At 42.6% G+C, this 18,894-nt stretch overlaps 1 protein-coding gene across 1 annotated transcript; it reads left to right on the forward strand.

The window, feature by feature from the left end:
• Positions 1-2,539: 2,539 nt before the first annotated feature.
• Positions 2,540-18,625, forward strand: LOC135055021 (pepsin A-like). Its single transcript, XM_063958579.1, has 9 exons — positions 2,540-2,595; positions 3,142-3,295; positions 4,745-4,862; positions 7,066-7,184; positions 14,884-15,083; positions 17,130-17,246; positions 17,676-17,820; positions 17,987-18,085; positions 18,220-18,625. Exons 1-9 carry the CDS (start codon positions 2,540-2,542, stop codon positions 18,367-18,369), a joined length of 1,158 nt encoding a protein of 385 aa, XP_063814649.1. The 3' UTR covers positions 18,370-18,625.
• Positions 18,626-18,894: the final 269 nt, after the last annotated feature.

Raw genomic sequence — 18,894 nt, forward strand, 5'->3', positions numbered from 1 at the left:
CTACAATACAATGGTACATACGTTTTGTTTCGCCAGCGCCACACGGTCCGGTGCTCAGTCAATCTGCAAGATGACCTTCAGAGAGAGATTGAGTGACCGGCTAGGCAGCTTAGCTTTTATACAGTTGGTAAAAACACAATACAATGGAAACTGTAACCTCTTCATCCATAGGTCAAAGGGCTGATCAATTACAGTACAGGAGGGGTCATAGGTTGGTTTGAATAGGTGGGCGATGTCTGTTCCAGGTATGCTTGCAGTTGGTCTCCACTGGGTTCCCGCTGAATATCAGAGTACAGTAAACACAGTATAATATTAATATCCTGTTCCTGCGCATAACTATGCGCAGGAGCGTGCTATCTTCTGCAAACTGCTACCGGAATGTTTCCCTTAAAATACCCTACAGTTGGATACCAAACACCACCTCATAACCTAATGCTGTCCCCTCATATCCTGTAAAGGTGAATCCCTTTGTTGTTGTACCTTTTAAACAAGTATAACTTGCTGGTGTGGTGCGTGTGGGCTATGTGTACATTGTGCACTATGTACACATAGTGATATGTCTTTGTGGCTTTTCCATGCGATTACCAATGCTACCGTAATTACCCATACCACCCGCTAATACGCAGGACCGCGTGAGCGGTCATACGCAACTTGTGAATATGTGCACGCACGGCAGAACAAGTACGCGCATGGAGGCCATCTGTGTAGAGTTTGTACGTGATGTGTGTACTGTAATATTTTCCGACTTCGACAATCCCCTTACAGACGGTGACACAAAATAAGGCAACACATAGTGAAGCTGAAGGTGTGTTGATGCCAAAATGAGGAATAAAAGTATAGCACTATATACTGTATGTATTTTTATATTTTTTTACAAACATTTTCATATTGTCATTTGTGGAATATATTTATGCATGCAGAATAGTGTGAAATGAGTTGACTATGGGTTGCCAATACCTACAAGTATCTTTTTCTAACCATCTAAGAAATACAGTTAAACAGGGTCTACCATGACTTTACACTGTTCTTTTTCAGCCTGAACGTAATTCTGAAAGTGGAGATTAAGCAAAATCATTATCTTTAGAAAGACTTCTGTCTTTGACAGCAGGCTCATACAAACCGAAGAGTAAAAAAAAAAAAAAAGAATACACACATCGCTGTGCATTGATGAAGAGTACAGTATATAGCATAAATAGTTTTAATACAAAACATAGTACAGGTTGAGTATCCCATATCCAAATATTCCGAAATACGGAATTTTTGGAGTGAGATAGTGAAACCTTTGTTTTCTGATGGCTCAATGTACACAAACTTTGTTTAATCCACAAAGTTATTACAAATATTGCATTAAATGACCTTCAGGCTGTGTGTATAAGGTGTATATGAAACATAAATGAATTGTGTGAATGTTCACACACTTTGTTTAATGCACAAATTTATAAAAAATATTGGCTAAAATTACCTTGAAGCTGTGTGTATAAGGTGTATATGTAACATAAATGCATTCTGTACTTAGACCTGGGACCCATCACCATGATATCTCATTATGCTATGCAATTATTTGAAAATACGGAATAATCCGATATCCAAAATACTTCTGGTCCCAGGCATGTTGGATAAGGGATACTCAACCTGTATAAATATTTTTTCATAAATTAATAAAATATCAGCTAAGACAATATAATGAAACCGGATCTCTTAGACACAATAATCCTTGGGGTATGCTTAAAATCTATCAATTGACCTTATCGCTTTGAATAATCCTTGCTTCACATGACACTATAGCCTCTACACATCTCTTTTGTCCATCTACAGAACTAAAGCTAGAGTATAGAATTTGTTTTAGATTTGAATTTACAATTTTTTTTTGTCTTTTCTTCTATCAATATCCAATTTTTTTACCCCTTGCGTTCCTCTAATCAGTACTAATAAGTACTTTCAGGGGTCTATTCATGAAGCAGCGAAAAGAGTGGCGAAACAGACCAATGGAGAAGGTGCCCATGGCAACCAATCAGCATGTCCCTTACATTTTATAGAATGTACTTGATAAAGGCTTCCTTGAAAGCCGATTGGTTGCCATGGGCAACTTCTCCACTAGTCCTTTTCTCCACTTTTTTCACTGCTTCATGAATGGAGTCACTAACTGTAACCAATGAACCTGCATCAATAGTTTTGTTACTTGGGCTCCCTGAAAACTTCCATAAACTCTGTTGCTTACAAAATTAAATAACTGGTACTGTACATATGCATTACATAAAAGTGGTTTCAGAAAACTCTGAATAGTAATGGCCAATATTTTCTCTCTACTTTCTGTTGCGTATTTGGCTACATACCAGTTACTCAAGATAATCAGGTGTAAACTTTAGATATGGCAGTACCTGTCTCTTTCACCAAGGTGATGGAAGCTTTCCCATCAGATACAGTGCCGCTGAAGGACATGGGGTGGCTGCTTAAAGAAGTATATAAGTGTCTGAGATTTTAGCACCATATACACTGTTCAGAGGCTGATTCCTACACGGATACTTCACAATTGGCAGTCATGAAGATCCTTCTTCTATTCGGGCTTGTTGTTCTGGCACAATGCAGTATGGTGAAGTATGTCACAAAAGAGCATTTTGTTTTATTCATTAACAATATATCAGCATGTGGTTTTGTGCGCATTTTATATAATCATCACTTTTTTACCTTTATTTTATAATACAGTGCCTTGTTTTGTGGATCTTACAATGACTTCTCGCACCAACATTTTTCACAGCACGCTAGGCATGGCAGTTTTTGGGAAAGAATATATTGTTTCCAAACGGCATTTTAACGTATACCAATAAAAGTTAAAATATTATGAATAAATAGCTTCCCTGTGTAGAGCAGCATTATTGGATAATACATATCACTATACAAATTTGATGTGTCCCGCATAACAAACTCTTATTCTACATAAATGTAGTGTCCTGTAGATTTTTCTGTTTAATAAATAATGCAGAAAAGGGAAGTGGATAGCACTCACAACATCCACCGAACAACTACCAGTACATGGAAAGTTCTAAGTCCTATTCTAGTTTGTGTGTGTGTAATGGGGCCTAATGGACGATCACAGATGCCAACAATGCATTAATCTTCAAATATTAATATTTTTTTTTACAGAGTCCCCCTCAGAAAAGGGGAGTCTCTCCGGAGTCGCTTAAGCAGACTGGGGTTACTGGGTGACTACCTTTCAAAGCATCCTTACAATCCAGCAACTAAATACTTCACCAATTTGGCTCAGGCCTCTGGCGAACCACTACAGAACTACATGGATGTGAGTAGCAGTACCTATATTTTAGACTAAAGATTTTATATATATATATATATATATATATATATATATATACATACGAGAAGTAGTGAATACAGGCACCCAAGAGTGTAGTGAGTACAAAAATTGGAACCTAACACAAAGGAGGGATGATAAAATTGGCAAATTTTATCATCCCTGTGTTTGTTTCCTATTTTTGTACTCACTACACTCTTGGGCGCTTGTATTCACTACTTCTCGCATTTAATTATGTGTGTATACCAAACACATGTTTACGTTTTATAAGCCGCCACTCATATAACACGAGAAGTGTCCTAATTTTTTTTATATAGGTGCTGATATAGCTAATTTTACATAATATCACAAACTGTACCTAAGCGCTGCAGTCTCCATTACTATATACATATACACATACATACATACACACACACACACACACACACACACACACACACACACACACACACACACACACACACTCTGCTGTTTAGGTGTGTTGGCAACTGTCTCACTTTGAAAGCCAGAAGTCAGTTGGCAGGTGAGCTTTAAACCAGGTAAGCACACTTGTGTAGTTGTGTTGGTGACTGTCTTACCTTTTAAAAGTCATAAGTGTGGCAGGTAAGCTTTAAACCAGGTAAGCACATTATCCCCTATGCGACAGCAGTAGCCAGGTCCCTAAAAAATCTATGTGAAAGTTTATGTGATAGAGTAGGACTTGCGGTTAAATGGGGTCCCGTGGAGTGGGCCGCAAGCTTACATGCCTCGTACAATTCATAAACCAAAACCCCATTGTTTATTCAGATGTATACTAAAGCATCCGTGTACACACGGTGAGATTTTTTCTTACGATTTTGACTATATAGTCAAAATCGTAAGAAAAGTTAGTGCAGATCGCAAGGTGAAAGTCACCTTGCGATCCCGATGCGCGGTCCTGCCAGGTCGGCATCGCAAGAAAATATAGACTGTGCAGGCAAGTCAATCCTTGCTAGATCGGTGTACTATCTAGTTCATACTGCAAGTAGCTAGATAGTCAAAATCTCACATAAGCCGAAATCGTAAGCACACATAGTCCAAATCTCAAGAAAAGTTAGTCAAAATCGGTGGTGCTGGACTCCGGGGAGTTCAGGGGAAATCGTAAAGTGAAAATCGAACATAAGACAGAATCTCGCCGTGTGTACACACCTTTTATTTGGTTGTAAGGGAAGATTGTGTCGAATGACTAGTAAATACATAACTTTGCTGGAAAGATATTCTTATGGTAGCACCCAAATAGCAAAAACTCAGTTACAGACATGATTTGCATATGTATAAAATCTGCAGTTAATATATTAACAATTTGCACACATTTTCTATTTACAACCCAGGGTAAAAAAAATAAAAAATACAGCTAATCGAATCTCCTTTTCTGTTTGAATTTCTTTCTTAAATGACGTTCATGTTTATTTTCTCCAGATTGAATATTTTGGGACAATTTCCATTGGAACTCCACCACAATCCTTCACTGTAATCTTTGATACAGGATCTTCAAACTTGTGGGTTCCATCTGTGGCTTGCTCCAGTCCAGCCTGCAGTGAGTAGCTTAGGAAAATCTTTAAGCCCTCAAAGTGAAATCTCCAAACTTACATAAATCACAATTTGTGTGAAATATTGTGCCTACTTTTTATACCTTCAATTAATAGCTTGATGACACTAAGCAAATATTTGAGTTATTTCCATATTGCACACCAACCACTAGACTGTGATACATTTCATTATCATGGCCCACATTTACTGGCAAGATTCTACACTTCAGTTGCCATCTAACAAATCATCTACAACTCTGATATCTACTGTTCTGATCTGATTCACATGGATTACCATTATCTGCAGTGAAATGTAAATGTCCTATCTCTACACCATTCGTTTATCTCTCTCTTGGTGAGACAGGCGTAAAGTAAATAATATCCCTTTTCCACTTGTAGCACGGGTCGCAGCTGGGAGCCCGATATGGCTGCGAGACGTGCTACAGCCCACTTCTACACTACAGCTCACCAACCCGGCATATTGCCGGGTTGGTGACGCTGCTGCTGACGCGGCAGGGGCTGTGCTGGGAGATCACATGATCTCCCAGCGCCGCCCTTCCATACACTGTGAACGGGAGCAGTGTCGCATCGACACGGCTTCCGTTTACACTACACAGCTTACCGGGTTGAACACGTGTTCAGGCAAGCTACCCAGTAGGATTCCCGGATCACTTGATCCGGGAATTTGCATTGGGGGCCGTTTCCACTAGGAAAAAACACGGGTAAATGCGCGCCCGCGCATTTAACCGTGTTTTTAGAGCTAGTGAAAAAGGGGTAATAAGTTGCCCAAAGCTACCAATCAGCTCCTAATTTTCATATCAAAGACACTTCCTAGATAAATGAAAGTTAGAAGCAGATTGGATTATTTGGGCAACTTCTCCAGTTTCTTTCTTTCCAAGGCTTGATACATCTTTTCAAAATGTCTTTTAAAATGTAACCACATCAACTTGGTTATCACTTTTAGGAGTCTATGTTCTAAGCCATGCAGAGAAAGTAGACAGGGATAAAGTACCAGCCAATCAGCTCCTAACTGCCATGTTATAGGCTTTGTTTGAAAAATGACAGGCGCTGTTTGGTTGGTACCAATGGCGGTTCCAGACGTTGGGCTGCAGCAGTCGAAAATTCAAATAGGGAAGCTACACCAACTGCCACTCTAAACGCTGCCAAACACCGCCAAGTGGGACTCTCTGGCATTTGGTGTGGCTCCCCTATTTGAATTTGGGACTGCGCTGCAGCCCCACCTCTGGAGTCACCTCTGGTTGGTACTTTCTTTCCCTCCAAAGCTTAGTACATAGACACCTTAATCCCCAGAAAACCTATTTATGTTTTCTCCATTTTTATGACCTCAAGTGAAAAATATTTGTAGTTTATACATTTTCTTGATCTTCTATATCTACAAGGAACCTGATACATCAAGTAATCAGCTTATTACTAGTGTTAACTTAGAACTGGGAATTGTTTCTAGTGAAGTGACGCTGCATTTTTAGAAATATTGCTTAGGCCTGCAAAATGGCTGACTAAACAATATATAACTGCTGTATACAGAATGCCAGTTAATTTACTATTAAAGTTGATATTCTGAAAATTGTGCATCATATATAATAACGTGGTTTCCCCCTGGATGTATAGTCTTTTTTTCTGGCCATAAAGTATTTCAGCCTTTAAAAAATAGACTCCATAGAATCAATTGCCAAATACTAAGTAAAAATGAGTAGAGAAAAGATTTTGTTTTCGTACTGTGAAAAACTGTTTCTGTCCATAAGAACATAGGGGGGGCGACTCAATTCCCAGCGGTATGCTGCGGGTTGCTTTAGGAATAATACTCCGTAGCAATTTATCTTTGCAAAGATTCCTTGCCGTTATAAGTGGTGATGTGCATAGCCAGAAATCATGGTGCTGTCCAGTAGCACATTGCTGAGAACTGCATTGCCTCCTTAATGGCATTTGACAAAAGAGCAACACATTAACTGGCAACAATTACACATATTTCAGCCTCACATACACTATAATTATATAGTGGCACATTCCACTACCATTGTTGTGAGCCTTACTAGAATGGCACCTTGGCTAGTTGAACAGTGCTTCATTATTTTGTTTCTAGATGTATGTATGTATGTATGTATGTATGTATGTATGTATGTATGTATGTATGTGTATGTATATATATATATATATATATATATATATATAAAACCATGTGTTTTTTTCCAGCAAATCACCACATGTTTAACCCACAAGAGTCATCCACCTTCCAGTCCACCAACACCCCAGTATCCATACAATATGGCACCGGCAGTATGACTGGCTACCTGGGATATGACACCGTGCAGGTAAGTATGGCCTATATATAGTCATGACTTACGTAATAAACAAAGGCCATTAATACATGTACTGTATAAATAATTCTTATTCTATAGACTTTTTTTTGTGAAGCTATCAATTTATTATTCATTAGGAATTATTGTGTTTAAACATTTATTTGTTGCCAATTAAGGATTATATACTTTCAAATGGCATTCGGTGCCTTTTATGATCAGAAAACTACAATTAGAGGGGTCATATGTGACAAAAATACTATTTCAAAATGTCAAGTTCTAGCTTTTCATTTGTAACTTTTCAAGGGCAATACATACGTCTGCTATAGTTTCTGCATATAAAATGTATTAAGTATGCTTGTACATATTGTACAATAAGTATATTCTTGTAAAAGTCAAATATGTAATCTTACCAGTGCACAAATGCTACTAGAAAATAAGGAGTTGTGTATAACATGTAATTCTTTTAGCGTATCTAGCACTAGGGCTTAAGCTATCATTAGATAAACCTACCCCTACCTACTGTGCACCTAAAACACTGAAAGATATAAGGACACTCATGCAGCATTTTTAAGGCCCCATGGCTCCCTACAGAGAGCACAGTCCACTGACATGGAGGAGAAACAGCTTGCAGCTTCTTATCTTACCACTCAGGCTGCCAATGCTGCTCCTCCATGTTTGTGATGGCCTGGAGTTCATTTTTAAGCCACAGGCAACTCATATGAGCAAAGGATATACTGTTCACAAATCTCACCTATGAACTACACCAGTGCTAGTACCTACTCACTTCCCTGACTGATGGGAACATAATGTTGCAGAAATTCTAAGTATTGATGTGGGAAAGGAGGAAAAGTATGTTGCTATGGGGTAACTTCTGAGGTATTGCTAGTTTTGCATGATAAGCAAGCACATACTGTACTGTGGTACGCAGTGATTTTCAGGCAAAACCATGAGAATGTAAGAAGTTTGTACTTTACAAAGTTCTAATCCACATTAACACATAGCTAAAGCAACAAATCCCATAGCTAGTTTACAATGCTGTCCAAGGACTCCATTTATCAAAATTGTTAAGCCCTAACTAGCAAAAAAGTAGTGGATGCTGGGAACTCCGTAAGGACCATGGGGAATAGCGGCTCCGCAGGAGACTGGGCACAACTAAAGATAGCTTTAGGACTACCTGGTGTGCACTGGCTCCTCCCTCTATGACCCTCCTCCAGACCTCAGTTAGGATACTGTGCCCGGAAGAGCTGACACAATAAGGAAAGGATTTTGAATCCCGGGTAAGACTCATACCAGCCACACCAATCACACCGTATAACTCGTGATACTATACCCAGTTAACAGTATGAAATATAACTGAGCCTCTCAACAGATGGCTCAACAATAACCCTTTAGTTAAACAATAACTATATACAAGTATTGCAGACAATCCGCACTTGGGACGGGCGCCCAGCATCCACTACGGACTACGAGAAATAGATTTACCGGTGAGTAAAATCTTATTTTCTCTGACGTCCTAGTGGATGCTGGGGACTCCGTAAGGACCATGGGGATTATACCAAAGCTCCCAAACGGGCGGGAGAGTGCGGATGACTCTGCAACACCGAATGAGCGAACTCTAGGTCCTCCTCAGCCAGGGTATCAAACTTGTAGAATTTAGCAAATGTGTTTGACCCCGACCAAGTAGCTGCTCGGCAAAGTTGTAAAGCCGAGACCCCTCGGGCAGCCGCCCAAGAAGAGCCCACCTTCCTCGTGGAATTGGCTTTTACAGATTTAGGATGCGGCAGTCCAGCCGCAGAATGTGCAAGTTGAATCGTGCTACAGATCCAGCGAGCAATAGTCTGCTTTGAAGCAGGCGCACCCAACTTGTTGGGCGCATGCAGGATAAATAGCGAGTCAGTCTTTCTGACTCCAGCTGTCCTGGAAACATAGATTTTTAGGGCCCGGACTACGTCCAGCAACTTGGAGTCCTCCAAGTCACGAGTAGCCGCAGGCACCACAATAGGCTGGTTCAAATGAAACGCTGAAACCACCTTTGGGAGAAATTGGGGACGAGTCCTCAATTCCGCCCTATCCATATGGAAAATCAGATAAGGGCTTTTACAAGACAAAGCCGCCAATTCTGACACACGCCTGGCCGAAGCCAAGGCCAACAGCATGACCACTTTCCACGTGAGATATTTTAGTTCCACGGTTTTAAGTAGTTCAAACCAATGCGACTTTAGGAAATCCAACACCACGTTGAGATCCCACGGTGCCACTGGGGGCACAAAAGGGGGCTGAATATGCAGCACTCCCTTAACAAATGTCTGAACTTCAGGTAGTGAAGCCAGTTCTTTTTTGAAGAAAATCGATAGAGCCGAAATCTGGACCTTAATGGAACCCAATTTTAGGCCCATAGTCACCCCTGACTGTAGGAAGTGCAGAAATCGACCTAGCTGAAAGTCCTCCGTTGGGGCCTTCCTGGCCTCACACCACGCAACATATTTCCGCCATATGCGGTGATAATGGTTTGCGGTCACTTCTTTCCTAGCTTTAATAAGCGTAGGGATAACTTCCTCCGGAATGCCCTTTTCCTTCAGGATCCGGCGTTCAACCGCCATGCCGTCAAACGCAGCCGCGGTAAGTCTTGGAACAGACAGGGCCCCTGCTGCAGCAGGTCCTGTCTGAGCGGCAGAGGCCATGGGTCCTCTGAGATCATTTCTTGAAGTTCTGGGTACCAAGCTCTTCTTGGCCAATCCGGAACAATGAGTATAGTTCTTACTCCTCTCCTTCTTATTAGTCTCAGTACCTTGGGTATGAGAGGCAGAGGAGGGAACACATACACCGACCGGTACACCCACGGTGTTACCAGAGCGTCCACAGCTATCGCCTGAGGGTCCCTTGACCTGGCGCAATATCTTTTTAGCTTTTTGTTGAGGCGGGACGCCATCATGTCCACCTGTGGCCTTTCCCACCGGTGTTCAATCATTTGGAAGACTTCTGGATGAAGTCCCCACTCTCCCGGGTGGAGGTCGTGTCTGCTGAGGAAGTCTGCTTCCCAGTTGTCCACTCCGGGAATGAACACTGCTGACAGTGCTAACACATGATTTTCCGCCCATCGGAGAATCCTTGTGGCTTCTGCCATTGCCATCCTGCTTCTTGTGCCGCCCTGTCGGTTTACATGGGCGACCGCCGTGATGTTGTCTGACTGGATCAGCACCGGCTGGTGTTGAAGCAGGGGTCTTGCCTGACTTAGGGCATTGTAAATGGCCCTTAGTTCCAGAATATTTATGTGTAGGGAAGTCTCCTGACTTGTCCATAGTCCCTGGAAGTTTCTTCCCTGTGCGACTGCCCCCCAACCTCGAAGGCTGGCATCCGTGGTCACCAGGACCCAGTCCTGTATGCCGAATCTGCGGCCCTCTAGAAGATGAGCACTCTGCAGCCACCACAACAGCGACACCCTGGTCCTTGGAGACAGGGTTATCAGCCGATGCATCTCCGGACCACTTGTCCAACAGATCCCACTGAAAGATCCTTGCATGGAACCTTCCGAATGGAATTGCTTCATAAGAAGCCACCATCTTTCCCAGGACTCGCGTGCAGTGGTGCACCGACACCTGTTTTGGTTTTAGGAGGTCTCTGACTAGAGATGACAACTCCTTGGCCTTCTCCTCCAGGAGAAATACTTTTTTCTGTTCTGTGTCCAGAACCATCCCCAGGAACAGTAGACGCGTTGTAGGAACCAGCTGCGACTTTGGAATATTCAGGATCCAGCCGTGCTGTTGTAGCACTTCCCTAGCTAGTGCTACACCGATCAACAACTGTTCCCTGGACCTCGCCTTTATAAGGAGATCGTCCAAGTACGGGATAATTAAAACTCTCTTTCTCCGAAGGAGTATCATCATTTCGGCCATTACCTTGGTAAATACCCTCGGTGTCGTGGACAGACCAAACGGCAACGTCTGGAATTGGTAATGACAGTCCTGTACCACAAATCTGAGGTACTCCTGGTGAGGAGGGTAAATGGGGACATGCAGGTAAGCATCCTTGATGTCCAGTGATACCATGGAATCCCCCTCGTCCAGGCTTGCAATCACCGCCCTGAGCGATTCCATCTTGAACTTGAACCTTCTTATATAAGTGTTCAAGGATTTTAAATTTAAAATGGGTCTCACCGAACCGTCCGGTTTCGGTACCACAAACATTGTGGAATAGTAACCCCGTCCTTGTTGAAGGAGGGGTACCTTGATTATCACCTGCTGAGAATACAGCTTGTGAATCGCCTCCAGCACTGCCTCCCTGTCCGGGGGAGCTGTCGGCAAGGCAGATTTGGGGAGACGTCTCGAATTCCAGCTTGTACCCCTGAGATACTACTTGTAGAATCCAGGGATCCACCCGTGAGCGAGCCCACTGGTCGCTGAAGTTCTTGAGACGGGCCCCCACCATACCTGGCTCCGCCTGTGGAGCCCCAGCGTCATGCGGTGGACTTAGAGGAAGCGGGGGAGGACTTTTGTTCCTGGGAACTGGCTGTATGTTGCAGCTTTTTCCCTCTACCTCTGCCTCTGGGCAGAAAGGACGCGCCTCTAACCCGCTTGCCTTTCTGGGGCCGAAAGGACTGTACCTGATAATACGGTGCTTTTTTGGCTGTGAGGGAACATGGGGTAAAAATGCTGACTTCCCAGCTGTCGCTGTGGAAACGAGGTCCGAGAGACCATGCCCAAACAACTCCTCACCCTTGTAAGGCAAAACTTCCATGTGCCTTTCAGAATCTGCATCTCCTGTCCACTGCCGAGTCCACAATCCTCTCCTGGCAGAAATGGACATTGCGTTTATTTTAGATGCAAGCCGGCAAATATCCCTCTGTGCATCTCTCATGTATAAGACAGCGTCTTTAATATGCTCTACGGTTAGCAATATAGTGTCCCTATCTAGGGTATCAATGTTTTCCGACAGGGAATCTGACTACGCAGCTGCAGCACTGCACATCCATGCTGAAGCAATAGCCGGTCTCAGTATAATTCCTGAGTGTGTATATACAGACTTCAGGATAGCCTCCTGCTTTCTATCCGCAGGTTCTTTTAGGGCGGCCGTGTCCGGAGACGATAGTGCCACCTTTTTAGACAGACGTGTGAGCGCTTTATCCACCCTAGGGGATGTCTCCCAACGTGACCTGTCCTCTGGCGGGAAAGGGTACGCCATTAGTAACTTTTTAGAAATTACCAGTTTCTTATCGGGGGAAGCCCACGCTTCTTCACACACTTCATTTAATTCATCAGATGGGGGAAACACCACTGGTAGCTTTTTCTCCCCAAACATAATACCCTTTTTTGTGGTACCTGGGGTAATATCAGAAATGTGCAACACATTTTTCATTGCCGTAATCATATAACGAATGGCTCTATTGGAATGTATACTAGTCTCATCATCGTCGACACTGGAGTCAGTATCCGTGTCGACATCTGTGTCTGCCATCTGAGGTAGCGGGCGTTTTAGAGCCCCTGATGGCTTTAGAGACGTCTGGGCAGGCACAGGCTGAGAAGCCGGTTGTCCCACATCTGCTATGTCGTCAAACCTTTTATGTAAGGAGTCGACACTGTCGCGTAATTCCTTCCACATAACCATCCACTCAGGTGTCGACCCCGCAGGGGGTGACATCACATTTATCGGCACCTGCTCCGCCTCCACATAAGCCTCCTCATCAAACATGCCGACACAGCCGTACCGACACACCGCACACACACAGGGAATGCTCTGACTGAGGACAGGACCCCACAAAGCCCTTTGGGGAGACAGAGAGAGAGTATGCCAGCACACACCAACAGCGCTATATAACACAGGGATTAACACTATAACTTAGTGATTTTTCCCAATAGCTGCTTGTATACACAATATTGCGCCTAAATTTAGTGCCCCCCCCTCTCTTTTTTACCCTATGTAGTCTGGAAATTGCAGGGGAGAGCCTGGGAGCGATCCTTCCAGAGGAGCTGTGAGGGAAAATGGCGCCAGTGTGCTGAGGGAGATAGCCCCGCCCCTTTTTCGTCGGACTTCTCCCGCTTTTTTCTATGTATATCTGGCAGGGGTATTTTACACATATATAGTCTCTATGACTATATTATGTGTTATTTGCCAGCCAAGGCACTCAATATTGCAGCCCAGGGCGCCCCCCCCCCCCCCCCCCCCCCAGTGCCCTGCACCCATCAGTGACCGAAGTGTGAGGTGTGCATGGGAAGCAATGGCGCACAGCTGCAGTGCTGTGCGCTACCTTGATGAAGACCTTAGTCTTCTGCCGCCGATTTCCAGGACCTTCTTCTTGCTTCTGGCTCTGTAAGGGGGACGGCAGCGCGGCTCCGGGACCGGACGACCGAGGCTGGGCCTGTGTTCGATCCCTCTGGAGCTAATGGTGTCCAGTAGCCTAGAAGCCCAAGCTAGCTGCAAGCAGGTAGGTTCGCTTCTCTCCCCTTAGTCCCTCGTAGCAGTGAGTCTGTTGCCAGCAGATCTCACTGAAAATAAAAAACCTAAAATAAACTTTCTTTTTCTAAGAGCTCAGGAGAGCCCCTAGTGTGCATCCAGCTCAGCCGGGCACACAATTCTAACTGAGGTCTGGAGGAGGGTCATAGAGGGAGGAGCCAGTGCACACCAGGTGCCCAGTCTCCTGCGGAGCCGCTATTCCCCATGGTCCTTACGGAGTTCCCAGCATCCACTAGGACGTCAGAGAAATATAATTTTGATGGACATAGGGTTTCTTCATAAATATTAATGTCACTAGTGGTAGCCATTGCTGGGGCTCTCAGGTAACAGCATCTCTGCTATTTGCCTATTTAGTAAGAACAAGTTTGCCACTGTCCTTGATTACTATTACCACCTGATGATGGTGATAGCCAGGGGTCAGGAAAGGAGAAAATGTTATGTTACATTTTGCTTTTATCAATTATATATGTATTTTTTCCTATAAGTTTCCAAGAAAGTGAACATGTGAACTGGAATACAGTACCAGTGCTCTTACTGCTGTCAGCCAGTCCACCGGGGAGTTTCACATAATATATGATAATTTAATGACAAATTGGACAAAAATGAGCACAAGACAATATTTCTGCCTGTCCGGAATTGAATTGGCAACTAATATTACAGCTTCATAAAAAATAGGTTCTTGGAAGATGTCATGAGAACTTCTCCCAGTGTTGAGGGTTTTAAACTACATTTGTCACTTAATTTTAAATTTATCTTATATCTACCTTAGCGGAAAAAAAGTTTGACATGTGACCATCTCCTACAACCATAAATGATCTAATTATTTATATTTGTTAGTAGTCTTTCCACTAGTATTATTAGTTGTGCGGCCCTGTACAGTAAATGAAAACCATCAACAAGGTCACATTGAAAGTTTTATTACATGTGTAAAGATATTAATGTTAATGCTGCTTATAAAAAAGCTATTCTAAAGAGCTTAATTAAGTAGGTCTCAAACAATGTACATTGTACAGTACATTTACAGTGGGATGTAATGGCGTGCGATATCGCAGAAGGTGCGGGACGCAGTCCGATCTCAGACTTTTTTTTAAAGGGGCAATCACTTACAAGGCATGGTTTTGCCTTGCGATTGCCTTTTTTTTTTTTTAAAGTCTGAGATCGGCCGGTATCACGCACCTCCGGAGATCACAGACACCATTACATCCTGCCGATAGAATTAACATGTCCAACATCATTATTTTCTGTACTTTACTTTGAAATGCAGGTGGGAAACATCCAGATTACAAACCAGATATTTGGTCTCAGTCAGACTGAACCTGGCTCTTTCCTGTATTACTCTCCATTCGATGGGATCTTGGGACTTGCCTTTCCAAGCTTGGCATCATCTCAAGCTACACCAGTATTTGACAATATGTGGAACCAAGGACTCATTCCCCAGGACCTCTTCTCTGTCTATCTAAGCTCGTGAGTTTAGGATGATGAATGATTTTCTACATAATACAGAATATACAGCTTGATAAATTACCTTACACGAACAGGACTGGTCCTAAAAAAGTTCACGTTATACAGCATTCATTATGCAAAAAACTTTTTTTGATTGTGGAAGGAAATCAGAGCACCTGAAGGAAACACAAGCAAACACATGAGAACATACAAATTCTACACAGATAGGGCCTTGGTGGGAATTAAACCATACTTGCCTACTTTTGAAAAAGCATTTCAGGGAGATGTAAAAGTAACACCTATCAGTGCGTACGTGTACTGCTACATCTGAGAGGCGTGTCATGAAAATGACTTACATCCAAATGTAAATGAGCCCCAAAGTTAGTAAGATCTACTTGTTGAAGAAAAGACATATTTTACAGGATTTGTTTGTGTATTGTATTTTACATGAGGTTCCATATACTGTAAGTGGCCACAAGAAACCTTTAAAATGCATGTAGCCGTAGGGATCATTGTGCCTTATAACCAATACAGGGAAATGACACTGATGATAGCATTTAAATGTATGTATCTATGATTTCTTTTTTTTTCAGGGAGATTGAGGGATCATTCAGGGAGTGAGGGAGATTGCTACTATTTCAGGGGGTGGTCTTCTGTATGCCGAATGTCGGGATCCCGGCGCACAGTATACAGGCGCCGGAATCCCGACACCCGGCATACCGACAACTATTCTCCCTCATGGGGGTCCACGCCCCCCCTGGAGGGAGAATAAAATAGTGTGGCGCGCATAGCGCGCCACCGTGCCCGCAGCGTGGCGAGCGCAGCTACCCCGCAAAGGGCTCCTTTGCGCTCTCCACGCTGTCGGTATGCCGGCGCCGGTATGCTGGGCGCCGGGAGCACAAGCGCCGGCATACCATACGACACCCATTTCAGGGAGTCTCCTGCAGGATGAGGGAGGGTAGGCATCCATGAATTAATCCAAAGAGCTCCATGCAGTGAGGCAGTAATGCTAACCACTTTGCCAAACATACTTCTGTATATCATGAAGATAAAGTTCTATTTTCTTTGACAAAGTGTTATCACAATTCAATGTCCCCTAACCATGAAGTTGCTAAAAAGCCCTCCTCCATTACTGCTTGTCTGTTCAAACATGCAGCAGTGTTCTCAATGCTCACTTCCTGTGATCCTCAGGTAAAGGACAACCACAAATCATTTGTTTAAATAAGGTTTCATTAGAAGGGACTTTTAGAAAATAGTTATTAATGCCAACTTTGTAGAATGCGCACTAATATAGGAAAAATTTCAGAACAATAAACTTGTGACATTGTGTGCATCGGGGGAGGAGGCATTTTCCTATCTATAGTTCTACTGAAAAACACAAGCTAGTCCAAGATAATTGATGACACAGTATTGTGCTCTACTGCATGACAATTAGAAATAGAGTTAAACTCTCTCTCTCTATATATATATATATTTCTGTATATATATACATATATATATATATATACACACACACACACACATAGTCCATGTCTGCCTGAGCCAATACAGGGTGCAGAAAAAAACGGGTAGCCAGCACCCCAATTATATGCATTTCTTAGTTGTGGCGAGAATCACCAATCCATCACTCAACAAAATCATTTCAGTGGTAACTGCCACCTTCATCCAGGAGTAGCAGCAGTGAATGGGTGACTATATTAAACTATATCAAACACCACAACTAAGGGAGCTGTAGTATTTTGCAGAGCAGTGGTATAGCTCATGGACCATTGGCTCTAAAACAACCTGAGCTGGACAACCCCTTACACAATCTAAAACCACAACTTTGATTTTTAATTTTATGCCAACCTCCACTTAATGGACATCCATTTATCTGCCCTCAAGCTACAACTGGTTGAACTGCTGTACATTGACTAAAAATTAGGCTTATGCTGTACAGTAAGCATTTCATTTTAAGAAAATACCATGTATAATTCAGCATCTAGGTTGCTAAAATTGTTTGCATTCTCACTCAATCACTGCATTAGGCAACCACGTGCAGTCTGTGATCATGTCTCTTTTCTTCAGTCAAGGGCAGAGTGGCAGCTTCGTTTTGTTTGGTGGAGTGGACACATCTTATTACAGTGGAAACCTAAACTGGGTCCCACTGACAGCTGAAACTTATTGGCAGATAACAGTGGACAGGTGAGTTAGAAATATAGAAATTGACGGCAGATGAGAACCACTTGGCCCAATTTAGTCTGCCTATGTACTGTACACACACGCTCTTACACATTAGGGTTAAGTTTTGTCGGGAGCCATTTAACCTACCAGTATATCTTTGGATTGTGAGAGGAAACTGGAGCACCAGAGGAAACTCACACAAGTATGTGGAGAATATACAAACTCCACACAGCTAGGGCCATGGTGGGTATCGAACCCATGACCTCAGTGCTGTGTGGCAGTAATCATTACACCATCTGTACTGTTGCACTCAGGGCTCCTAATAATCTATGGAAATGCACGCTCGTTAAAAAAGAGATTGTTTACCCACCAGAAAAAAAATAACCAAACAAGGATGCCCAAAGCGGTGCACGTAACAATGTATACTTTCTTTTTTCTATCTTTAAACAGCGTATCTATCAATGGACAAGTCATTGCTTGCAGCGAATCCTGTCAAGCAATTGTTGATACTGGTACCTCCCTGCTGGCTGGACCATCAACTCCCATTGCCAACATTCAGTACTACATTGGAGCAAGCCAGGATTCAAATGGACAGGTGAGATGAATGATACACCTTATATATATATATATATATATATATATATATATATATATATATACATACATACATACACAGTAATAACAGTTGTTGTAATATTGCTGTACACTCAGTTTTCATCACATATGTCAATGATTGATGCATCTTTATATTTTACCTGCAGTATGTGATCAACTGCAACAGCATCAGCAACATGCCAACTATTGTCTTTACCATCAATGGCGTTCAGTTCCCACTGCCAGCCAGTGCATACGTGCGTCAGGTAAGTTGGCCAACATGTATTAGCAAATACAATATACTGGTATTCCACAAATGTGGGGTGCTTGGACAAACTGTTGCATGTATGCCCATTTTCACAAGATGTTGTCAAACCTAACATACTTTCTTATACAACAGAATCAACAGGGATGCACCAGTGGCTTCCAGGCCATGAATCTGCCAACAAACTCTGGAGACTTGTGGATCCTAGGAGACGTATTTATCCGTGAATATTATGTGGTGTTTGACAGAGCCAATAATTATGTAGCAATGGCTCCAATCGCATAAAGAAGAGTTCAGCTCCTGTCCCTCTCTTTATCTACGCAGACTGCATTGTATATTATATTGGTTCCCATAACGATATCATTTCCACTTTTACCATAAGAAAAAATATATGGTAAAATGAATCTGTGAATAGTTTATTGACTAGCTGTTTTGTCACTTTAACAAACCATATTATACACACTAAATTTGTGTTGTGTTAGAATTGCAACATTTGGATCATTTCATACAATAAAAGTCTCTGAGCAATATGAAAAATGTGTAACTTGTAATTAAAATGGGGAAGAGGATACTTCAAATATTCCATAGGTGCTCAAAGTCGGTCTTCAGGATCCCAAACAGTGCATATTTTCCAGGTCTCCTCACACAATCGCAAGTGAAATAATTAACTTGGCAAGTGGTTCTTTTAAAATTTGCCAGTAATGAACACACCTGTGCACCTGCTGGGTTACATGGAAACAGTGAACTGTTTGGGGTCCTGATGGCTGAGTTTGAGAACCACTGAACTATTGTAGAGTATTTTTACAAGAT

The sequence above is a fragment of the Pseudophryne corroboree genome, chromosome 3 (genome assembly GCF_028390025.1).
Source record: "Pseudophryne corroboree isolate aPseCor3 chromosome 3, aPseCor3.hap2, whole genome shotgun sequence".
NCBI classification, from domain to species: domain Eukaryota; kingdom Metazoa; phylum Chordata; class Amphibia; order Anura; family Myobatrachidae; genus Pseudophryne; species Pseudophryne corroboree.